This window comes from Tiliqua scincoides, chromosome 4 (genome assembly GCF_035046505.1).
Source record: "Tiliqua scincoides isolate rTilSci1 chromosome 4, rTilSci1.hap2, whole genome shotgun sequence".
Taxonomy (NCBI): domain Eukaryota; kingdom Metazoa; phylum Chordata; class Lepidosauria; order Squamata; family Scincidae; genus Tiliqua; species Tiliqua scincoides.
Window position 1 is genome coordinate 23955262 of NC_089824.1, and position 17105 is coordinate 23972366.

A 17105-nucleotide genomic window follows, 5' to 3' on the forward strand; every position below is an offset into this window, starting at 1 on the left:
TATCTTTTTCTGCAATCCATGCATCTCATTTCAATAGCACATCTTCTGGTGTGAGCATATCATGTTTCCCAAGCACTTAAAGTCAATAATGGGAAAATGTGTGATGTTCTTCAGATAGTAAACACATGACTATCATGTTTACCATGAGGAATATAGTTACATGGGCACCCACTGGATATTCCCTGTGATATAGTTAGCGACAAGCAATACAGCATCTCTTAAGAACCCTGCTGGCTCAGGCCAATGGCCCATGAAGACCAGTATCCTTTTTCCCACAATGATCACTTTAACACATGCAGAAAACCCTAAAGAAGATAATAAAAGCATAACTTTCTCCTGCTTTTGCTTTCCTGCAACTGGTATTCAGATGCATACTGCCACTAACCTGAAAGGAGCACACAGCCATCAAGGGAGTTGGGAGCACTGTGCTATTGCAGGGGGCGAGACAGCTACGCGATCCCCAGGATCGCGCTGCTGCCTGGGATGGGAAGGGGTATTCTACTTACCTGCAGCCAGCACTGCAGTCCTGGAAGGTCTAGGGGGTGAGCAAAGCCATCTGCAGGGCTACCCGTGCCTGCAAAACTGTAAAAAAAGGGAGGGAAAGGGCACTTCCTGTTTTCGCAACAAAACCAGAAGTGGCCTTTTTCCCTTTATTTTCTTTTTTAACAGTTTTGCAGGCATAGGGAGGGGTCCCTGAACCCCCCAGGACTGCTGCACTGGCAACCCTGGGGACCACACTGCTACCTTCCCCCTCTCCCCACCCTTAAAGGGGCATTGGCCAGTGCTTCCCAGACAGGTGGGTGGTGAACCACCAGTTTGGGAATCACTGATGTAGAAGATTATGAAGACTGGTTGCTATCCCTTTTCAGGTTCCACCTTCAGGAGATAGCAAATTTTCCTGTTCTACCTGCCCTGTTAAACCCTCTGTTATTAGTCAGATGTCCATGTGGTTGTTGGAACCTATCAATCTTAACATAGAGGCTGCTAATCCTAAACTGTCATCAGAACTTGCCTTCTAACTGCACAGGATGCTACTAATTCACTCTTACATTACCTGCTGTTAAGGTATTTTTTGCTCCCAACAAATGTTGGAAGACATGGCTATGCCATTTCAATCCAGCATACAACTGGATGAAACCACTGACATCTCTACCTGCAGCCAGCTCCTGGTTTTCATCCTGTTTTTCATGTGCACACAGATACCATCAGAGAAGTATTCCTATTTTGTGAGGCCCTTTTGAAAACTACAACATCAATGTTTTCAAGATGGTAAAAAGTTTCTTTGTCAAGCAAAACTGACTGGAAGAAAAAAATTGGTGCTGTGTGCACAGATGGCACACCTGCAATGCTTGGCAATACATCTGGTTTTGCTGCTTTGGTGAAGAAAGATGCCCCAAACAAGACATATTACTTTCTACATTAGCATGCACTGATGTCAAAGACTCTACCAACAATCATGAAAGAAATCTTGTCCATTGCCACAAAAATCATCACATTTATCAGAACCAGAGTCTTGATCACTCTTCCAGAGGTTTAGTCAAGAAATGGGAGCAGAATATTGAGTTCTTCTCTACTATACAAAAGTTTGCTGGCTCTTCAGAAGACAAGTCTTGAAACATTTGACTGAACTTCAGATACAAGTTTCACTTTTTTTGAGAAAAGGAAAGCCCACTCTCAGAACAAATTGACAAGGCAAAATTCATTCATGGCTTGCCTTACTAGGTGGATATTTTTGGCCATATAAATGAGGTAGATCTTTCAATTTGAGGCCCTGCACTCACCATTATGGACGGTGCTGACAAACTATGAGCTTTTTTGGTCAAGTTGCTACTTTAGAATTGAATTCAGACAATTATACAAACTTCCTAATGCTAGAGGAAGTGGTTCTGCAGGCTGGAGAGTGACAAAGCCTTGTCAATTTCTCTGCAGGCAGAAATCTGCAGACACTTGAAAATGCTCCCAATCTCTTTTGAAGGTTACTTGTACTCAGTTCTTAACACTGAAATGGATTTACAATCCTTTCCCTTGTCTACATGGGGTAGCATCAATGATGCAGAACTTGCCAAAGATGACCTCACTGAGTTAAGGACAATGATGGGACATGAATTCAACTTGAAGAGTCATGGAGAATTCTAGTGTTCCTTAACACAATTCTATATTAATTTGGCAACAGAAGCTATGGGAGCTCTGGTTCTATTTGCTACTATATACCTTTGTGAGTAAGGGCTTTCAGCACTTCTTGCTGGCAAAATGAAAAATAAAAATTAATCAGATGTCAAAGATAACAAGCACATAGCCATGTTAAAGATCACCCCAGTTTCAACATTTTATTTTATTCAAACAGACTTCTCACTGAAATTTATTTTTGACTAAAATTAAAGTTTACTTCTTGTTTTATTTGCACAATTGAATGTATTTCAGTTTTTCCAAGTGGCCATTAATTTTTGCATGAAATACAAAAGTGATAGATACATAATTCTTCGTTAAGACTGTTTTTATATTCTGACTAAATGAAGGAAATTAATTTCTTAATGCAACAACACTGATTTTATTCCAAATTTTGTGTGTGTGCATTTATGTGCATTTTTCTGGGGAATGGGTACATAGCTTTAATCAGATTCTCAAAAGGGTCGATGACCCAAAAAAGATTAAGACCCACTGCTATACAAACTGATGAAGGAAAGCTGCAAGAATCAAGAATAAAGATTAGTAAAGCACAGTCTGCAGAACCTCATATAGTGTCAAGGCACACAACTTGCTCTTAAAGTTTTGCTCTTGTGCTGGAGGCCAACACTTTTTGTGCTGGTCTTATAGTTTATTTGCAGGTCCTCTAGTGTCTTAGGCAGGGACTACTGAGTGATGAGATTCTGACTTGGTGAGGATTCTCAGGGAGCTCCAACTTACTGTTTTTGTGGCCTGGGCTGCTGGCCTCCTCCCGGGTTTAACCCCAACAAAAGGGATGGAGGTTCACTGGATACAATATAAACCAACCTCTGGATATCTGACTTATTGGTTAGGGTCATGACATGCCCCACTTTCTTCCTGTCTCTAGTAGTTCCATGCTTTGTGATCAATGACTGATTTGTTTGCCTCAAGGAGAACCTGCAATTTTACATGCCACTGGTTAACCCACATTGAGATGTGAAGTGGCATGGAAAATCATAGGTTCTATTTGTGGTACATGAATCAGATCAACCTGTTCACTATGAGCTGAAAAAAGCTACTGACACGAACAGAGCAGCTGTGTGCACTTGTCTCCAGCCACCACGGAATCTGAATCTATGCAAAGAAGTCACATAAAGTAACCATTGCCAGGTCTCTACAAATTCACAAAGACGTGTTCTCATAGTACTGAGGAGAGTCTGAATTGCTGTATATCATGAAACATTTAACACATTCAAAGCTGCTATAAATTTAAAAGAAATGCTAGGGAGTGTATTACTAACTGAGGCTACAAGTTTTGCATTTTCTCTCACTATGTTCGCATGAATCCACAAAAATTCCAATGATAACACACATTACATCATGCTCTAACCTAGGGTCAACGCATAGCTACATTTACATAGATAGATGCAAAATTATGGAGTATCACTTGACAACTTTGCCCACCATTGCCTTTGCACAACAACAAACCCTCAAGAAAATTTTTTATAATCCTAAAATACATGAGTAAGGACCAACACTGTATCCATTTTCACTGTCTGAACACAGAAAATGAGTTGCAGTAATAATGCTATCCTTAAAAGAAGCAATTTATAAGTCAAAATTACAGCCTATATCACAAACTTCCATGCCAATCTAAGGGTTATCTAGATGTTACACCTTAAGTACATGACCAGTGCTAGCATTTTTCATTTAGTAAATAGTAGTAATAGTATCTAGTAAATAGTAGTGTTTTGTTTTTTTAAAAACCCATTTATTTAGTAAATAGTAGTAAATAAATTTAATATTTATTTAGTAAATAGTAGAGTCCTATAGTAGCCAAAAACCATGGTATTTGCTGTTGCCACAGTCCCAATTCATACTGGGTCCCTCTGTAGGAAAAAAGTTCCCATTTCAATTATGAATTTCCTGTTCATAGATCTTCCATGTTACATGTAGTATGGCCCTTAGGATGCAGAGTATCTCAGGGTTAATCCACACTTTTAAAACAATGACTTATGAAACAGAAGCAGTTATCTGCAAACGCTTGGGCATGCATAGAATTAACGTGCAAGAACCACACGTCACTGCTTCTGACAAGTATACCTTGAATGTTTACAGAAATAAATCTTCCCATTGCCTTACAATGTCTGACAAGCAAGCACTGGTGAACATAGGACAAACACAATTGTCATATAATGTGCAAATCAGCTCTCAGTTAACTCTGGCAAACCACAATCCTGTGCATGCCCACTCAGAAGCACCGCAGATACTCGCCTATAAGTCAACGCCACAGATAAGCTGAGGGCAGGTTTGAGCCAAAAATCATGGAATTTTCTATGACCCTCAGATAAGTTGGGGGTTAAACTTAGGGGGGTGTCCAACTAAAGTTTTGTGTGATTTTACCCAAGGCCAGATCCTGAAAAATAACCCACCAATAATTGTTACCTAAGAACTGTAGTCTCTAATTTATTAAAAACATAGTAAAAGATCATAAGATATATTTTTATTCTTTTAAAATCCTGGTCTTCACCATCTCTTTGTAAACACTATCAGAGTAAGTGCACTGTAAACAACATACCAGTAAAACGGTGGTTCCCAAGCTGGTATTCATGTACTCCCAGGGACACTCAACAGGACCTTTAGGGGTACTTGAAAAAGAATGGAATAATGGCAGAAAAAGGCAGGTCGTGCTCCTGAATGCCTTGTAAGAACCAGCAAGGCAGGAAGGGAGGTAGCTAGTTGGCTGTGAAAGCCCCACCAATAGCTAGTTTTTGGTCATCAATTCATGTATGAACCAATGATTGAAAACCAGCACAGTAAAAAAGCTGAAACATAATATGGAAAGTGATCAATCACCCAGAATATCTCAGCACACTTCTGGTGCAAAACAGTGCAAAGGCAAAGTTTTCTGTTCTTCAGACAGATAAAAGAGAAAACACTGTGAAATACATGAAGTCTGGGCTTTCATAAAGAGGAAATGAGGGCTTGTATTATTACAAACATTTTGCTAATATGAAGGGTACAATTTATGGAAATGGGCTGCCAAGGGATATGCAAGTGAAAAAGGTTGGGAACCACTGCAGGAGAACCATGAATCAAATCCACCTTTAAGATGTCAGGTGTGTTAAGCCAGAAGCTCTACATATAACATACAACCCATAGCTGAGAGTGTGCAATTCAATTCACAGCGGAGAGATGCAACTGCATATATTTGCAAACCTTTTTACTCAGAAGTAGACCCTCTGCTTTCCATGGGTGTTATTCTTAAGTAAAGGTGCATTGAATTATAGCCTGAATTGAATTGTAGCCTGAATTGAATTTCTGATGGAAAGGAGGATCCCATCCTGGTGTTGAAAAAAAAAAAGACTTCTACTAAATGCATGCATTTGCAAAAAGGAACCAGGTTGCAGCAGCGAAAGGGAATGGAGGAGAATAAAAGGTTAACCTTGGTTGGAATTTCCCAGGAAAGTTACTATAGAACAGCCATTTTCAACCTTTTTCAGCTCACAGCACATTGTCAAGGCACTAAAATTGTCAAGGTACAGTCCCAGTTTTTTACTTACATTTAATTACTATATTACAATTAATTTTTAATTAATATAATTAATACAATCAAATCATTACATGACAAAGAGCACACTCCTAACCAGGTCTATTCAGAAGTAAATCCTATTTTGTTCAATGGGGCTTACTCTCAGGAAAGTGTGGTTAGGATTGCAGCCAAAGACTAAGGTGGGGTGTGTCTGTGGAATTTACTTCTGAGCAGACATGCCTAGGATTGGGCCTTTCGGTTACACTCTTTTTTCTCCAATACAGGAGCTAGCAAATGGCACTTTGCTCTCCTCCTCTCCCCCACACCACCCCCTCCCTTAGGCACATTCCCCCATCTCATAATTGCAGTTAGCACCTCTCCTACTGTCCCTCCCCTCACTGATCCACACCTTTCAAAGGTCCAGAATCATTTGCCTCACATTCTACCCCCCCCACTGCCTGCTCCTGCATTTCAGAAAAAAGCCCAATCCTAGGCATGTCTACTCAGAAGTAAGTCCCATTGTAGTCAATGGAGCTTACTCCCAGGAAAGTGGGGTTGGAGAGGAACTTGAGAGCCCAGCCCAGCCCAGGCATGTCTACTCAGAAGTAAGTCAATGGGGCTTACTCCCAGGAAAGTGGAGCTAGGATTGTGGCCCAATGCCCCTCCTCTGAAAGGCAAAGGCGAGGCAGAGAGGGTCGATTTGGGGAGCTGCAGGCAACTGTGGCAAGAAAAAGGGACTTCAGCCAGCCCATTCTTAGGCTGGTAGCCTCAGCAGACTCCTTGGCTACCTGCTTGCCTGCCCCTGGCTCCCTCGTTGACACTCCGCCCAGACCTCCTCCAGGCTTTTCTGGTTGCCCAGTCAGCAGGCAGGGCAGACAAGGGACCTGATACCCAATCCTAGGCGTGTCTACTCAGAAGCAAGCCCCATAATAGTCAACAGGGCCTACTCCCAGGTAAAGGATGATTGGGTTGCAGCCTTCCTCTTGGTTCACAGTAGGAGATGCAAAGCTCTCCTTTTTGGAGATGCTGCTCCTTTTCCCTAGTGAGAGTCAAAGCAGCTGCTTCTCCCAGGTGGGAGCCTGCTTTAGCAAAATGAGCCTACTTTAGCAAGAAGGGAAACTGTTCAGAGTTGAAAGGCTCTGCCCTCTGATTGACCTGGAGATAAGGCGAAGTGAGAATTGGAGCTTGGCAAAAATTACTTGGCAAAAATTTTTACTTACTATACTGAGTATCTACAGGTAAATCCCATTGTGTTCAATAGAGCTTACTCTCAGGAAAAGTGTGTATTGGATCAAAGTCTTATGACCCAGCCCTATGCTACAGTTATGCAGCAGAATAATTATGCAGAATACAATTATGCAGAAGAAGTTGCCTTCAGCTGCTATAAATGCATCACTGCATATCATGGGCAGGAAGGGGGAGATTCAGGTCAAGGAGGGGGGAAGAATAGATCCTGGTGGCAGCAACCTACACTAGGAACCTATCCTGGATTTCCCGGCCTGCTTGGGGTTTCCCAGCCTGCACCTTCTTTTTCTCCTCAGCCTTACACCAGCTACATACACTTCTACTTATCAGTCTTTGGTCTTCTCATTGCTGCCCCCCATTGCATGCAGTGTGCATTACCGCAGCAGCAGGCTAGAGTGGCAGGGGATACAAATGGGCTGTTATTCCATCAACTACAGTTAACCAAGTTATTTTGTTTATTGTTTAGACTATCACTTATCCCAAGAATAGGCACAAGCTGATTTTGACAAGAGTTGTTGATTCTGTTTGCATCATCTTCACCTTTAATTCACTTTTTGAACATATAAATTTCCTATGAAAAGTTCTGAAAACAGCAACGTTATCAAAGAAGGGATGTATTAAAATGCATCAGTATTCAGCAGGTATAGAATACAGAATAAAAAATTTTAAGCTTTTAAGTATGTCATAATTGGGAAACATGCTTGCTTTCTCAACCCAAAGAAGTTTGTATTCTGTTATGGAATGGTACCTGGGCACCCTGAAGTTAAACTGCATCATTTCATGCTCTTGTAATGCTTCAGTATAACTATACATTATTGTTGTTTGCTAACATAATCTACTATAGGGTGTTGGCATTTCAATTTCATAATTAAAGTTCTATCAATGTAATGCAGATATAACTTGCTCAAAAATAATAAAATGACAAACTAAAAATGTGTACACTTATTCAGTAATACCTATATTATCATGATATATTTATACTGATCTATCAATGTGCATGGCAAATTACACAGAACAAGAGGGCTAGTTCCTGCTCTGAGAGGCTAACAATCTAGATACACACAAAGGAACAACAAAGGAAAGGAAGGAAAAATGAAACAAGAGCAAGAAGGGAAAAAATATGTGATTGTGGATGTAATCCTAACCACACTTTCCTGAGAGTAAGACCCATGGAACAGAAAGGACTTACTTCTGAGTAGACCTAGTTAGAGTGTGCCCAGTTTCAGTTACACAAACTAAAGCTTAATTACTATAGGAAGACAGGTATTAGGCATTGTGCCAAAGGCTTGACAGAAAAGGTGAATTTTAAGAAGAGATTGAAGAAAGTAAAGGAGACTTTGTAGTTAAACCTATTACCCAAGAGTTTTCTTTTTGACAAGCACAAATCCATTTCTGAATCTTTTGTTTTAAGTGTGTAAAATATGAACAATTTTAGTCTTTCTATCCTGTCTGCCAACTAAATAATACACAGGAAATTAATTGAAGCACACTAAAAGTTTATACTATTTTACCACTTTGCTGAGATGTGCAAATTTAAACTTTAAATCAGCTATTTTCAGCCTGTGTAATCTCATGGCACACTGACAAGTCGCTAAAATAGTCAAGGCACACCATTGGTGTTTTTTTTTTGTTTGGTTTTTTTAACAATTGACAAGGCACACTGCATTGCCGGTGGGGGACTTGCATGCCCCTATGGCCTTACTAATAAACAACACTCCTCCAAACTCCCACAGCATACCTACAGACCATTCATGACATGCCAATGTGCTGTGGCACAGTAGTTGAAAATTGCTGCTTTATACCACAAAATAGTCTAATCTTTACAACATAATAGAAAATACTGAGTTTATGGTAGGATTATTTAGAAAAGTGTAAAAAAAAAAACCCCTCTCTATCTTAGGATCTAATGGTATCTATCTTCAGTATTCCAGTGATTCAACTATTTCAAACTGGTGTTTGATTATTATTCTATAGGTCCAGGTTAATAAGATAAAACTGCCAAATGTCTCAGTATGTACCGGTATGTATACAGAATTAATTAAATTATACAAGAGTTATGGCCCTCCCTCCCCCAAAATTAGCAATATTCAGCTGTTGTTTTCCTGATCACCTTCTTTAACAGTGATCCAAACTTCAATAGCCACTTTTATATGCATAGTTTTCATATTTCAGACAGCATTTTAATAGACGAAGGGTACTATACTGAGCAAATTTTCTTAACAATGTCAAGACTGCAATCACACAAAAAAATCTACACATATCAGCAAACACAGATTAGCAAACTGAATTTAGCTACCTGATGTCCATTCTTCTCTGCTGATCCTCTGGATCATGACTGTAGTCATTTTTTCATTATTAAAATCAGTGACTTTGTAGTGATCCATTCGTTGTATTTTGTACTTTAGACAAATGCCTTTTTAATACACATTCGGTATTTAAAAAAGAAAATAATACTGTGTTGTAAACTTATTACATCCCAGATCTGCTAGTTATGTGCACCAAGTTGTTTCTCCTACGATGCAGGACTCTTGCTGTAACATCTCCAATTTACAACGTACATTGTAAAGAAAGAAATTCTTGCAATAAATTCCCATTAAAAAGAGCAGAAGAGCAATAACAGTATTTAAACAGGAATTTTAATCCAGGTGTATGGAAGAACTTGTAATTCCTCAAGGTTTCAATAATATATTCTTTATAGATGCTATCCATATAGAGCTCTGAGCAGCCAACCAAGGACAAAAGAAAGACAGGTCATATTCTCTACTTTACTAGCAATGTCTTCATTATTTATATATATCGGCACTGGTTTCCAGCAGCTGAAGCCAAACCTGTTCGATTAAATATTCATAGTCTCCTGCTGTGCCATAATGTCTAACTGTACTCAATAGAATTCAAGGTGTGCTGTTACACACCTGTACCTGAAACAAGGGATTTGCTTAGCAAACTTTGATAAAAACCTATGTCTGGAACTTAGCAGTAATTGATATGGTTTCTAAATGACTCGCCAGGAGGCAAAACAACATAACTCTCAAAAATAATTTATGACTCTGCAATTGAAAATCTTTTACATTATGCCTTCAGTGATGATATGAGCAAGAAGCTTTGTCTCAGTTATACAGAAGATGCTTTGCACATGCAAGATCCTAAACAGGCAACCCAATCCAAACTAAATTCTCTGTTTGTGAAATGCCAGTATAGCCAGCAGGATTCAAGAGAAAGTGCTTGGATTCCACTGGAAGTCGCACAATGTTGTCATGTGTCCAGTGCCACCAGCCACTCAGCAAGGCCACAGCACAATTGCTGGTGGCCGCTCACACGGGCCAGTGGCCAGGCCAACAGCCACCAGTTGAAGTAATATGGTGAGGGGGGTGGGCATTGGGAGGAATGGGGGTAAAACAGGGGAGTTTCTGGGCATTCAGTGAGGTGGAACAAGGGAAGGAGGAAGGAAGAGGGCAGATTTGGCAGCATTCACATGCTGCCAAATCCTGTACGTCTCCCTTTCCGTCTACCTTAAACACCAGGGTCCTGAGCCAGCAAAATCGTTTTCCCCAGGGCAAGTGAACAAAAGATCACTTATCCAGTGGAGACCTCTCTAACTGCTCCCCCACCATACAGTGCAGTGCATGCCTCCTTGACATGACTGCATCAGTGGGGGAATTAAACAGCACAGTGCTAATTGGTTTGAGTAGAGGCAAGGGAGCATGTCAGAGAAAAAAGGGGGGTTAGGATACTGGCAGATATCCCCACTGAGACCCACCCTCATCCCTGACACGCACCCCAATCCACCCACCCCCATCCTGTTCCACCTCCTCCCCACCCCCACTGGCAGCCTACCTGTACCAGAGGGCATGGTAGGCTGCCCGGTCAAGCACTCTTCTTCCCAACCTGCTGTCTATTGCAGCAGCATGCACAAAATGGCTGTACGTGTCACGCTGCCATGAATGGCACTGTGAGCAGGCTCAGTCTTACTTAGGATGAGGTCGTTAGTTTGGACTGTCAAGTCACCGTCATAAGAACATAAGAACAGCCCCGCTGGATCAGATCATAGGCCCATCTAGTTTAGCTTCCTATATCTCACAGTGGCCCACCAAATGCCCCAGGGAGCACACCAGATAACAAGAGACCTCATCCTGGTGCCCTCCCTTGCATCTGGCATTCTGACATAGCCCATTTCTAAAATTAGGAGGTTGCGCATGCACATCATGGCTTGTAACCCATAATGAATTTTTCCTCCAGAAACTTGTCCAAACCCCTTTTAAAGGCATCCAGGCCAGACGCCATCACCACATCCTGCGGCAAGGAGTTCCACAGACCGACCACACGCTGAGTAAAGAAATATTTTCTGTCCTAACCCGCCCAACACTCAATTTTTGTGGATGTCCCCTGGTTCTGGGGTTATGTGAGAGTGTAAAGAGCATCTCTCTATCCACTTTATCCTTCCCATGCATAATTTTGTATCTCTCAATCATGTGCCCCCTCAGGCATCTCTTTTCTAGGCTGAAGAGGCCCAAACGCTGTAGCCTTTCCTCATAAGGAAGGTGCCCCAGCCCAGTAATCATCTTAGTCGCTCTCTTTTGCACCTTTTCCATTTCCACTATGTCCTTTTTAGATGTGGTGACCAGAACTGGACACAATAGTTCAGGTGTGGCCTTACCATACATTTGTACAAAGGCATTATAATATTAGCTGTTTTGTTCTCAATACCTTTTCTAATGATCCCAAGCATAGAATTGGCCTTCTTTACTGCCGCCGCATTCCTCGTTAAACATCCCACGTTCAGCATTCCACAATTGGTTAGCTAGTCTTGGTCACCGTACCACAATTCTGGTAGCCTGCCTCTGCCAACAAGTATGGCCAAAGGTCACACTCACACCCTTCTGCTTCAGTGCAGAAGGGAGTAGCATAGAACCCGGTCACATTCAGCAGAGGCGACCAGCGTGCCTTGACCAAGCACAGTCAAGGAAGACCCCTCCTTCCTGTTCTATTTCAGGACAGGAAATGGAGGCACAAAGATTGCTGGTTTGGTCCTGCACAGCCAAGGTGCTGTCTGTACCATGTCAACATACAGCAAACCATGTAGCTATCCAAAACTGGGCAGTGGGCATGGATTGCTGCACAACTGTGGCATGATTTCTGGTCCTCTTTCTGCTCCAAGGTTGGGAAGAAGGATGGGCTTGTTCACCATGCTACCTAGAAGGTAGCAAACCACTCATAATGGCAAGCATGGCAATCTTCAACATGCAAGTCAGCTCATGTAGCATAGCTGGATAAGACCACTGGATAAAATCTTAATTAGTTCATTGAGGTAGGCAATATCAAACTATAAGGACAATTGGTCAGTGGAAAACAATTCCTTATAGTATAAAAATAACAATTCCTTATAGTGTAGTATAGCAAAGTTTGGTTCTCAAATTTTTAGGACTGGGACCCACTTTTTAGAATGAAAATCTGTTCGGGACCCACCAGAAGTGATGTCATGGCCAGAAATGACATCGTCAAGTAAATCAAAATAAACAATTAAATTAAGGAAAAACAAATAAATAAAGGGAGATGAGATGGAGAAGCCAGCCCTGTTTCACCAAGTGAATTTTCTCTGTAGCTCGCCGGCAATAACTCCAAAAAAAAAATCCTAAAAAAAAAACCAGTAAGATAAGATATTTTAAATTTTCATTCATGAACTTTCTCTTGCTTTAACAATGACAACAATCAAATGCACAGCAGGGCCTTTGATATGTTTGATATGACCAGAGGTTCTCAAACTGTTGATCTAGGACCCACTAGTGAGATTGTGACCCAATTTTTGATGGTTCACGAAACTGACAGGGCAGATTAGGCTATGTGCATCAAGGGTTAAACAAGCTGCTACTTGGGACTGCTGCCCAATCACCATTATAGCCATATCCCTTGGTATTGATAAATCAGGCAGCAGCCTCTAGGGCCTCTAAAAAGTTTAAGAACCACTGATATAAACAAATATTTACAGACTTAACCCAGTAAAGTGCACAACATTATATTCTCTAAATAGCTTTCAAAACTTTACAGTTATTTTAATGTCACCTGGTTGTAAAGATCAGACTGTGAGCCCTTTCAGGATAACAAAAACATGTTCATGAAATGGGTGAGAACCATAGTTAATGGGTTATTAATAAAGGATTAAAAATAAGATTAGTAATAATGCTACTGTAATTCAGGCTATGCTTACTAATGTACAACATTCAAGCCTTCTATTGTCAGAAAACAATTAGTGCTCAGTCAATTATTCATTTTACATCTTTACTCACTCTACTGTGCACACATCATCGGCAAAATTTAAATACACACACACACACACACACACACACACAAACAAAAGCTAATTTTGTTACACTGAAATTTCATGCATCATACAGGTTTCCAAAAGGAACATCACTTTTCAACTAATTAAAGTTGGAAAACTATGCCATTTCTTGCCCTAATTTTAAAAGGATCAACTAATATTGACCAGTAAGAGCTGATTAATACAAAAGTGGTACTATAGACATAAGCACGTATGTAAAGTATGAAGGGAAGACTGACATCTCCAAAGATGAAATAGATATGCACCAGGGAACCACAACTAATCACAACTCTGCTATGCAAGTCCATCATATATCCCCATGGGTATGATGATGTGGGTCTCCCCTTCACACTTTAGATACTCGTCGGATACCCATGTATTTCATGCTGACAAATAATAACTAGAAAACAGTTTTATTTTTTCATGGATATCAATGTTTTCTAAACATTAGAAGTGCAAAAAGCAGTGTTATCTGTTTTTGTTCAAAATTTACATTTTAGTCAATTGTAAATCATTTCTACTACTTGTAATTGCTGTAATATAGGCTGAACAGTGACCATGTAAGGTTTGCATGCTGTTGCACAACTACATCACAATCCAGTTTCTTCCTAAAGTAACACAGAAAAAGCCCAAATGGTTCAATGAACCAAATGCTTCCAGACACCAGGCTATCAAAGGAACCAATGAGGGGGGTTCTACAGCCACAGGACCATAACCCATCTTGTTTTAAACTGCTTGAAAAAGTCTTGAATAAGGATTATTGAAATTCACAATTCACAACCCTGCTTGCTTTTCCAAACTGCTTGAAAGAGCCTTGAATAATAAACCTAACAGCACTGAAACCCAAAATCTCTCTTCATCTTCAAATACTGTACAAAAGGGAGTATGTTTTTCTACTTACTTTGGAACAGCAACAACCTAGACCAGGGTTTCTCAAACTGAGGCATCACGACACGTCAGCCTGTGGGCCCTGGACTGTGCCCCCTTAAGGGGCGGAGGCAGGGAGAAGGCAGCAATGCGATCCCCATGATCACATCACTAAGGGGGGTGCAGGGACTGCCATGCACTTACCAGTGTCTGCGACCCTCCGCAGGACTCCCCATGTCTTAGAAAGTGAAAGCACAGCAACTGTGTTCTATTTCCAGTTTGCAATTGCAAACCAGTGGTGAACCACAATTGCTCCACTTTCACTTTCTGAAGGTTGGGGAGCCCAGCAAAGGGTCATGCAGGGCTCCCCGCATCCCCAGGTGGCTGCAGCAGGGACTGATAAGTGCATGCCAGTCCCTGCAGCGCCCTTATAGACACGATCCTGGGGGTCATGTCGCTGCCTTCCCCACCACTGCTGTCTTCCCCGCTCCCCTGCAATGACTTACTGCGGTCCGCAAACTCCCTGCAAGTTTGGGAACTGCTAACCTAGACTCATAGACATAAGACTCAATTGCTACATCAGCAATTGTGAGAACTGTGACAGTTCCTGTAAGTGTTCTCACAATCACCCCCCTCCCCCCGCAGCAATTGAGTCTATGTATCTGAATACAGGTTCTCGCATTTCCAAAGAAAAAGGATAAAAATGCACAGGGTTTTGCTTCTGCACAGGGTTTGCAAACAAAGAGAGGTGAGTTATTCGTGTGACCATGGGAGGGGAGGATTTGAGAAAGGTTCACTTTTTTGCCTTGGGGCAGTGGGAGAGGAAAAGATTGCAAACAACTTCTGGAATGTTAAAAGCAAGAGGGAGTTCTTAACAGTGCAAGAACAGGCAAAATTGGGATTAAAGGGGATTTCATTAAAGGGGATTTCCAGAAAACCTGGTTTTGTGGTTTTAAATGGTTTATTTTCACACTAAATTGAGATATATCTATCATTTTTTCCTGCCCTTCTATTCTAGGTGACAATCACATGGCTACTGGATGCATGGAAGATGGGGCAGGATTGCACCTACTATCTTCATCCCTGTCCTTCAGACATTCAACCCAACACAGCCTCTCTCTATACATGCATAGGTTTTATGCATACTTTCAGTTAAATTGTGAAGACCAGGAACTGGAACTCCATTTGAAATACCACCAGGCCTGGCCCAAGCTGACACAGTTCTTCCAAGAAGCCTGGGTGGAGCACACTGAAAAAAGGCAGTCTATTTCTGCTCTCAGTGTGCTCACTCAGCTTGTTTTGAAGAGCCACCTTGGCTTTCTCCTCCAGCCCTGTCACAATTGCTGGCTCGAGGTAGTAGCACTTGGAATCAGAGGTGGATCACCACTGTTCCAGTCTTCTTGTTCTCTCTCAGTAAGCAAAGAGGGTCAGAGGACACAGTGAAGCAGTTGAGAGGGCTATGGTAGAGGCAGGCAGACATGGGTGCAAAGCACTCCGCCAAGTAGCAATCTCCCTTAGCACCCCCTCACAAACCAGGTCTCATGGATAGGCTGGCCCTGAATTCAACTCCTGCTGTCCAACCATTCAGTGAATGTATGAAAATGGCTCATGAACCAGCTATGAATTGTACCTTGAATTGTACCTCTGTAAATTGAACAGTAATGTAAAGTACAAAAAAAAAAAATTATCCAAGACAAAAAAAGATTCTAACCACTTTATCCTCCTGGAGAGCATATCCATGAAAGCAAGTAAGAAAGAACAGGAAAAGAGAAAAGAGAAAAGAGAAAAAGAAAGTTACTTCTAGTCTGAAACAAACAGAAGTATCTGTTAGTAACTTCTTTACAGTTTATTTTATCACTGAAAAGTTATTGTACTCTTTTTATATAAAGAGTAAATTTCCTACAGCCCTACATACCTGAATAGAAATTAGTTTTATAGCTTACAGCAGAAACACCTAATACAGTGGTACCTCACATAACGAATGCCCCGCGCAGCGAAAAACCCGCAGAACGAAAGAGTTGTGCGAAGTTTGGTAACTTGCACAACGAATTTTTGTGACTTATGCTTCGCATAACGAATTTTTTTTTTATTGTCCTGGTTTGTTTTAAATCACACAACCGTTAATACCCAGGATGCATTGTGCCTGGAGGTTTAAAAAGCCTCCCCAATGCAGCCTGGGCTCACTTCTCCACGTGCAGTTCCAGGGTTGACTTCCAGGAGCAACTGTGGCCTGTGCTGTGGGCAAACCCTGTCTTTGGTCAACTGTTCTGAGCAGTTCTGAGCAGTTCACCAACTCCTTGGGGAACCTACTACCAGCAGTTAAGGTAAGTTTCTTTGAACTTTTCATAACTTTTGGGAAGTGGTGGCCAGCGTTTGAGGTACGTTTTGGGGGGCCAGCTGGCCAGTTGGCCAGTTTTGGCCTGCTGTTTGGGGAGGTTAGGGGAGTTTTTCCAGCAGTTTGGGGAATCTGCGGAACTCATTTGCAACCATTTTTCCAGACCAGGATTTAAAGAGCTTCTTCACAGGGACATCTCAAGCAGTGGAAAGGTAGGGAGCGTAGCTTCACCATCTGCATTTGTTCTCATGTGTTGGGGGGGGCTGTTATGCCACTTTTTTGTCCCGGGCAGGTTTGGCCAGGGGTGGGAAGGTGAGCGTGAAGCGGATGTCAAGCACTGCCTTTTGTTTTTGCGGACGTAGCAACTGCTGACATGGGTCCCAAGAAGGCTGCTCCTGCAGAGGCCGGGAAGAGGACAAAGATGATGCTAGAAATGAAGAAGGAGATCATCCAGAAGCACAACGGAGGCATGCGAGTGACAGACCTCGCCAGGGAGTACAGGAGGAATCCATCCACCATCGGGACCATCCTGAAGATGAGGGAGAAGATCCTTGTGACAGATGCAGCCAAGGGAGTCACCAGGATCGTGAAGAACCGGCCAGCTGTTCTGGAGGAGGTGGAGAAGTTGCTGCTCATCTGGATGGAAGAGAAGCAGCGTGCAGGGG

The 17105-nt window shown here is 41.8% G+C and overlaps 1 protein-coding gene across 19 annotated transcripts in view; it reads right to left on the reverse strand.

Moving 5' to 3' along the window:
- The window catches only part of RIMS2 (regulating synaptic membrane exocytosis 2), a 513992-nt gene that overhangs the window by 417799 nt on the left and 79088 nt on the right, over window positions 1–17105 (reverse strand). For 10 of the 19 annotated variants that reach the window (XM_066624826.1, XM_066624814.1, XM_066624833.1 and 7 more), the window contains one exon: window positions 15817–15828. The exons of the other annotated variants lie outside the window; for them this stretch is intronic. In XM_066624826.1, the coding sequence (XP_066480923.1) occupies window positions 15817–15828 (12 nt within the window). The remainder of the gene's footprint in view (window positions 1–15816; window positions 15829–17105) is intronic. 19 annotated transcript variants of the gene reach the window in all.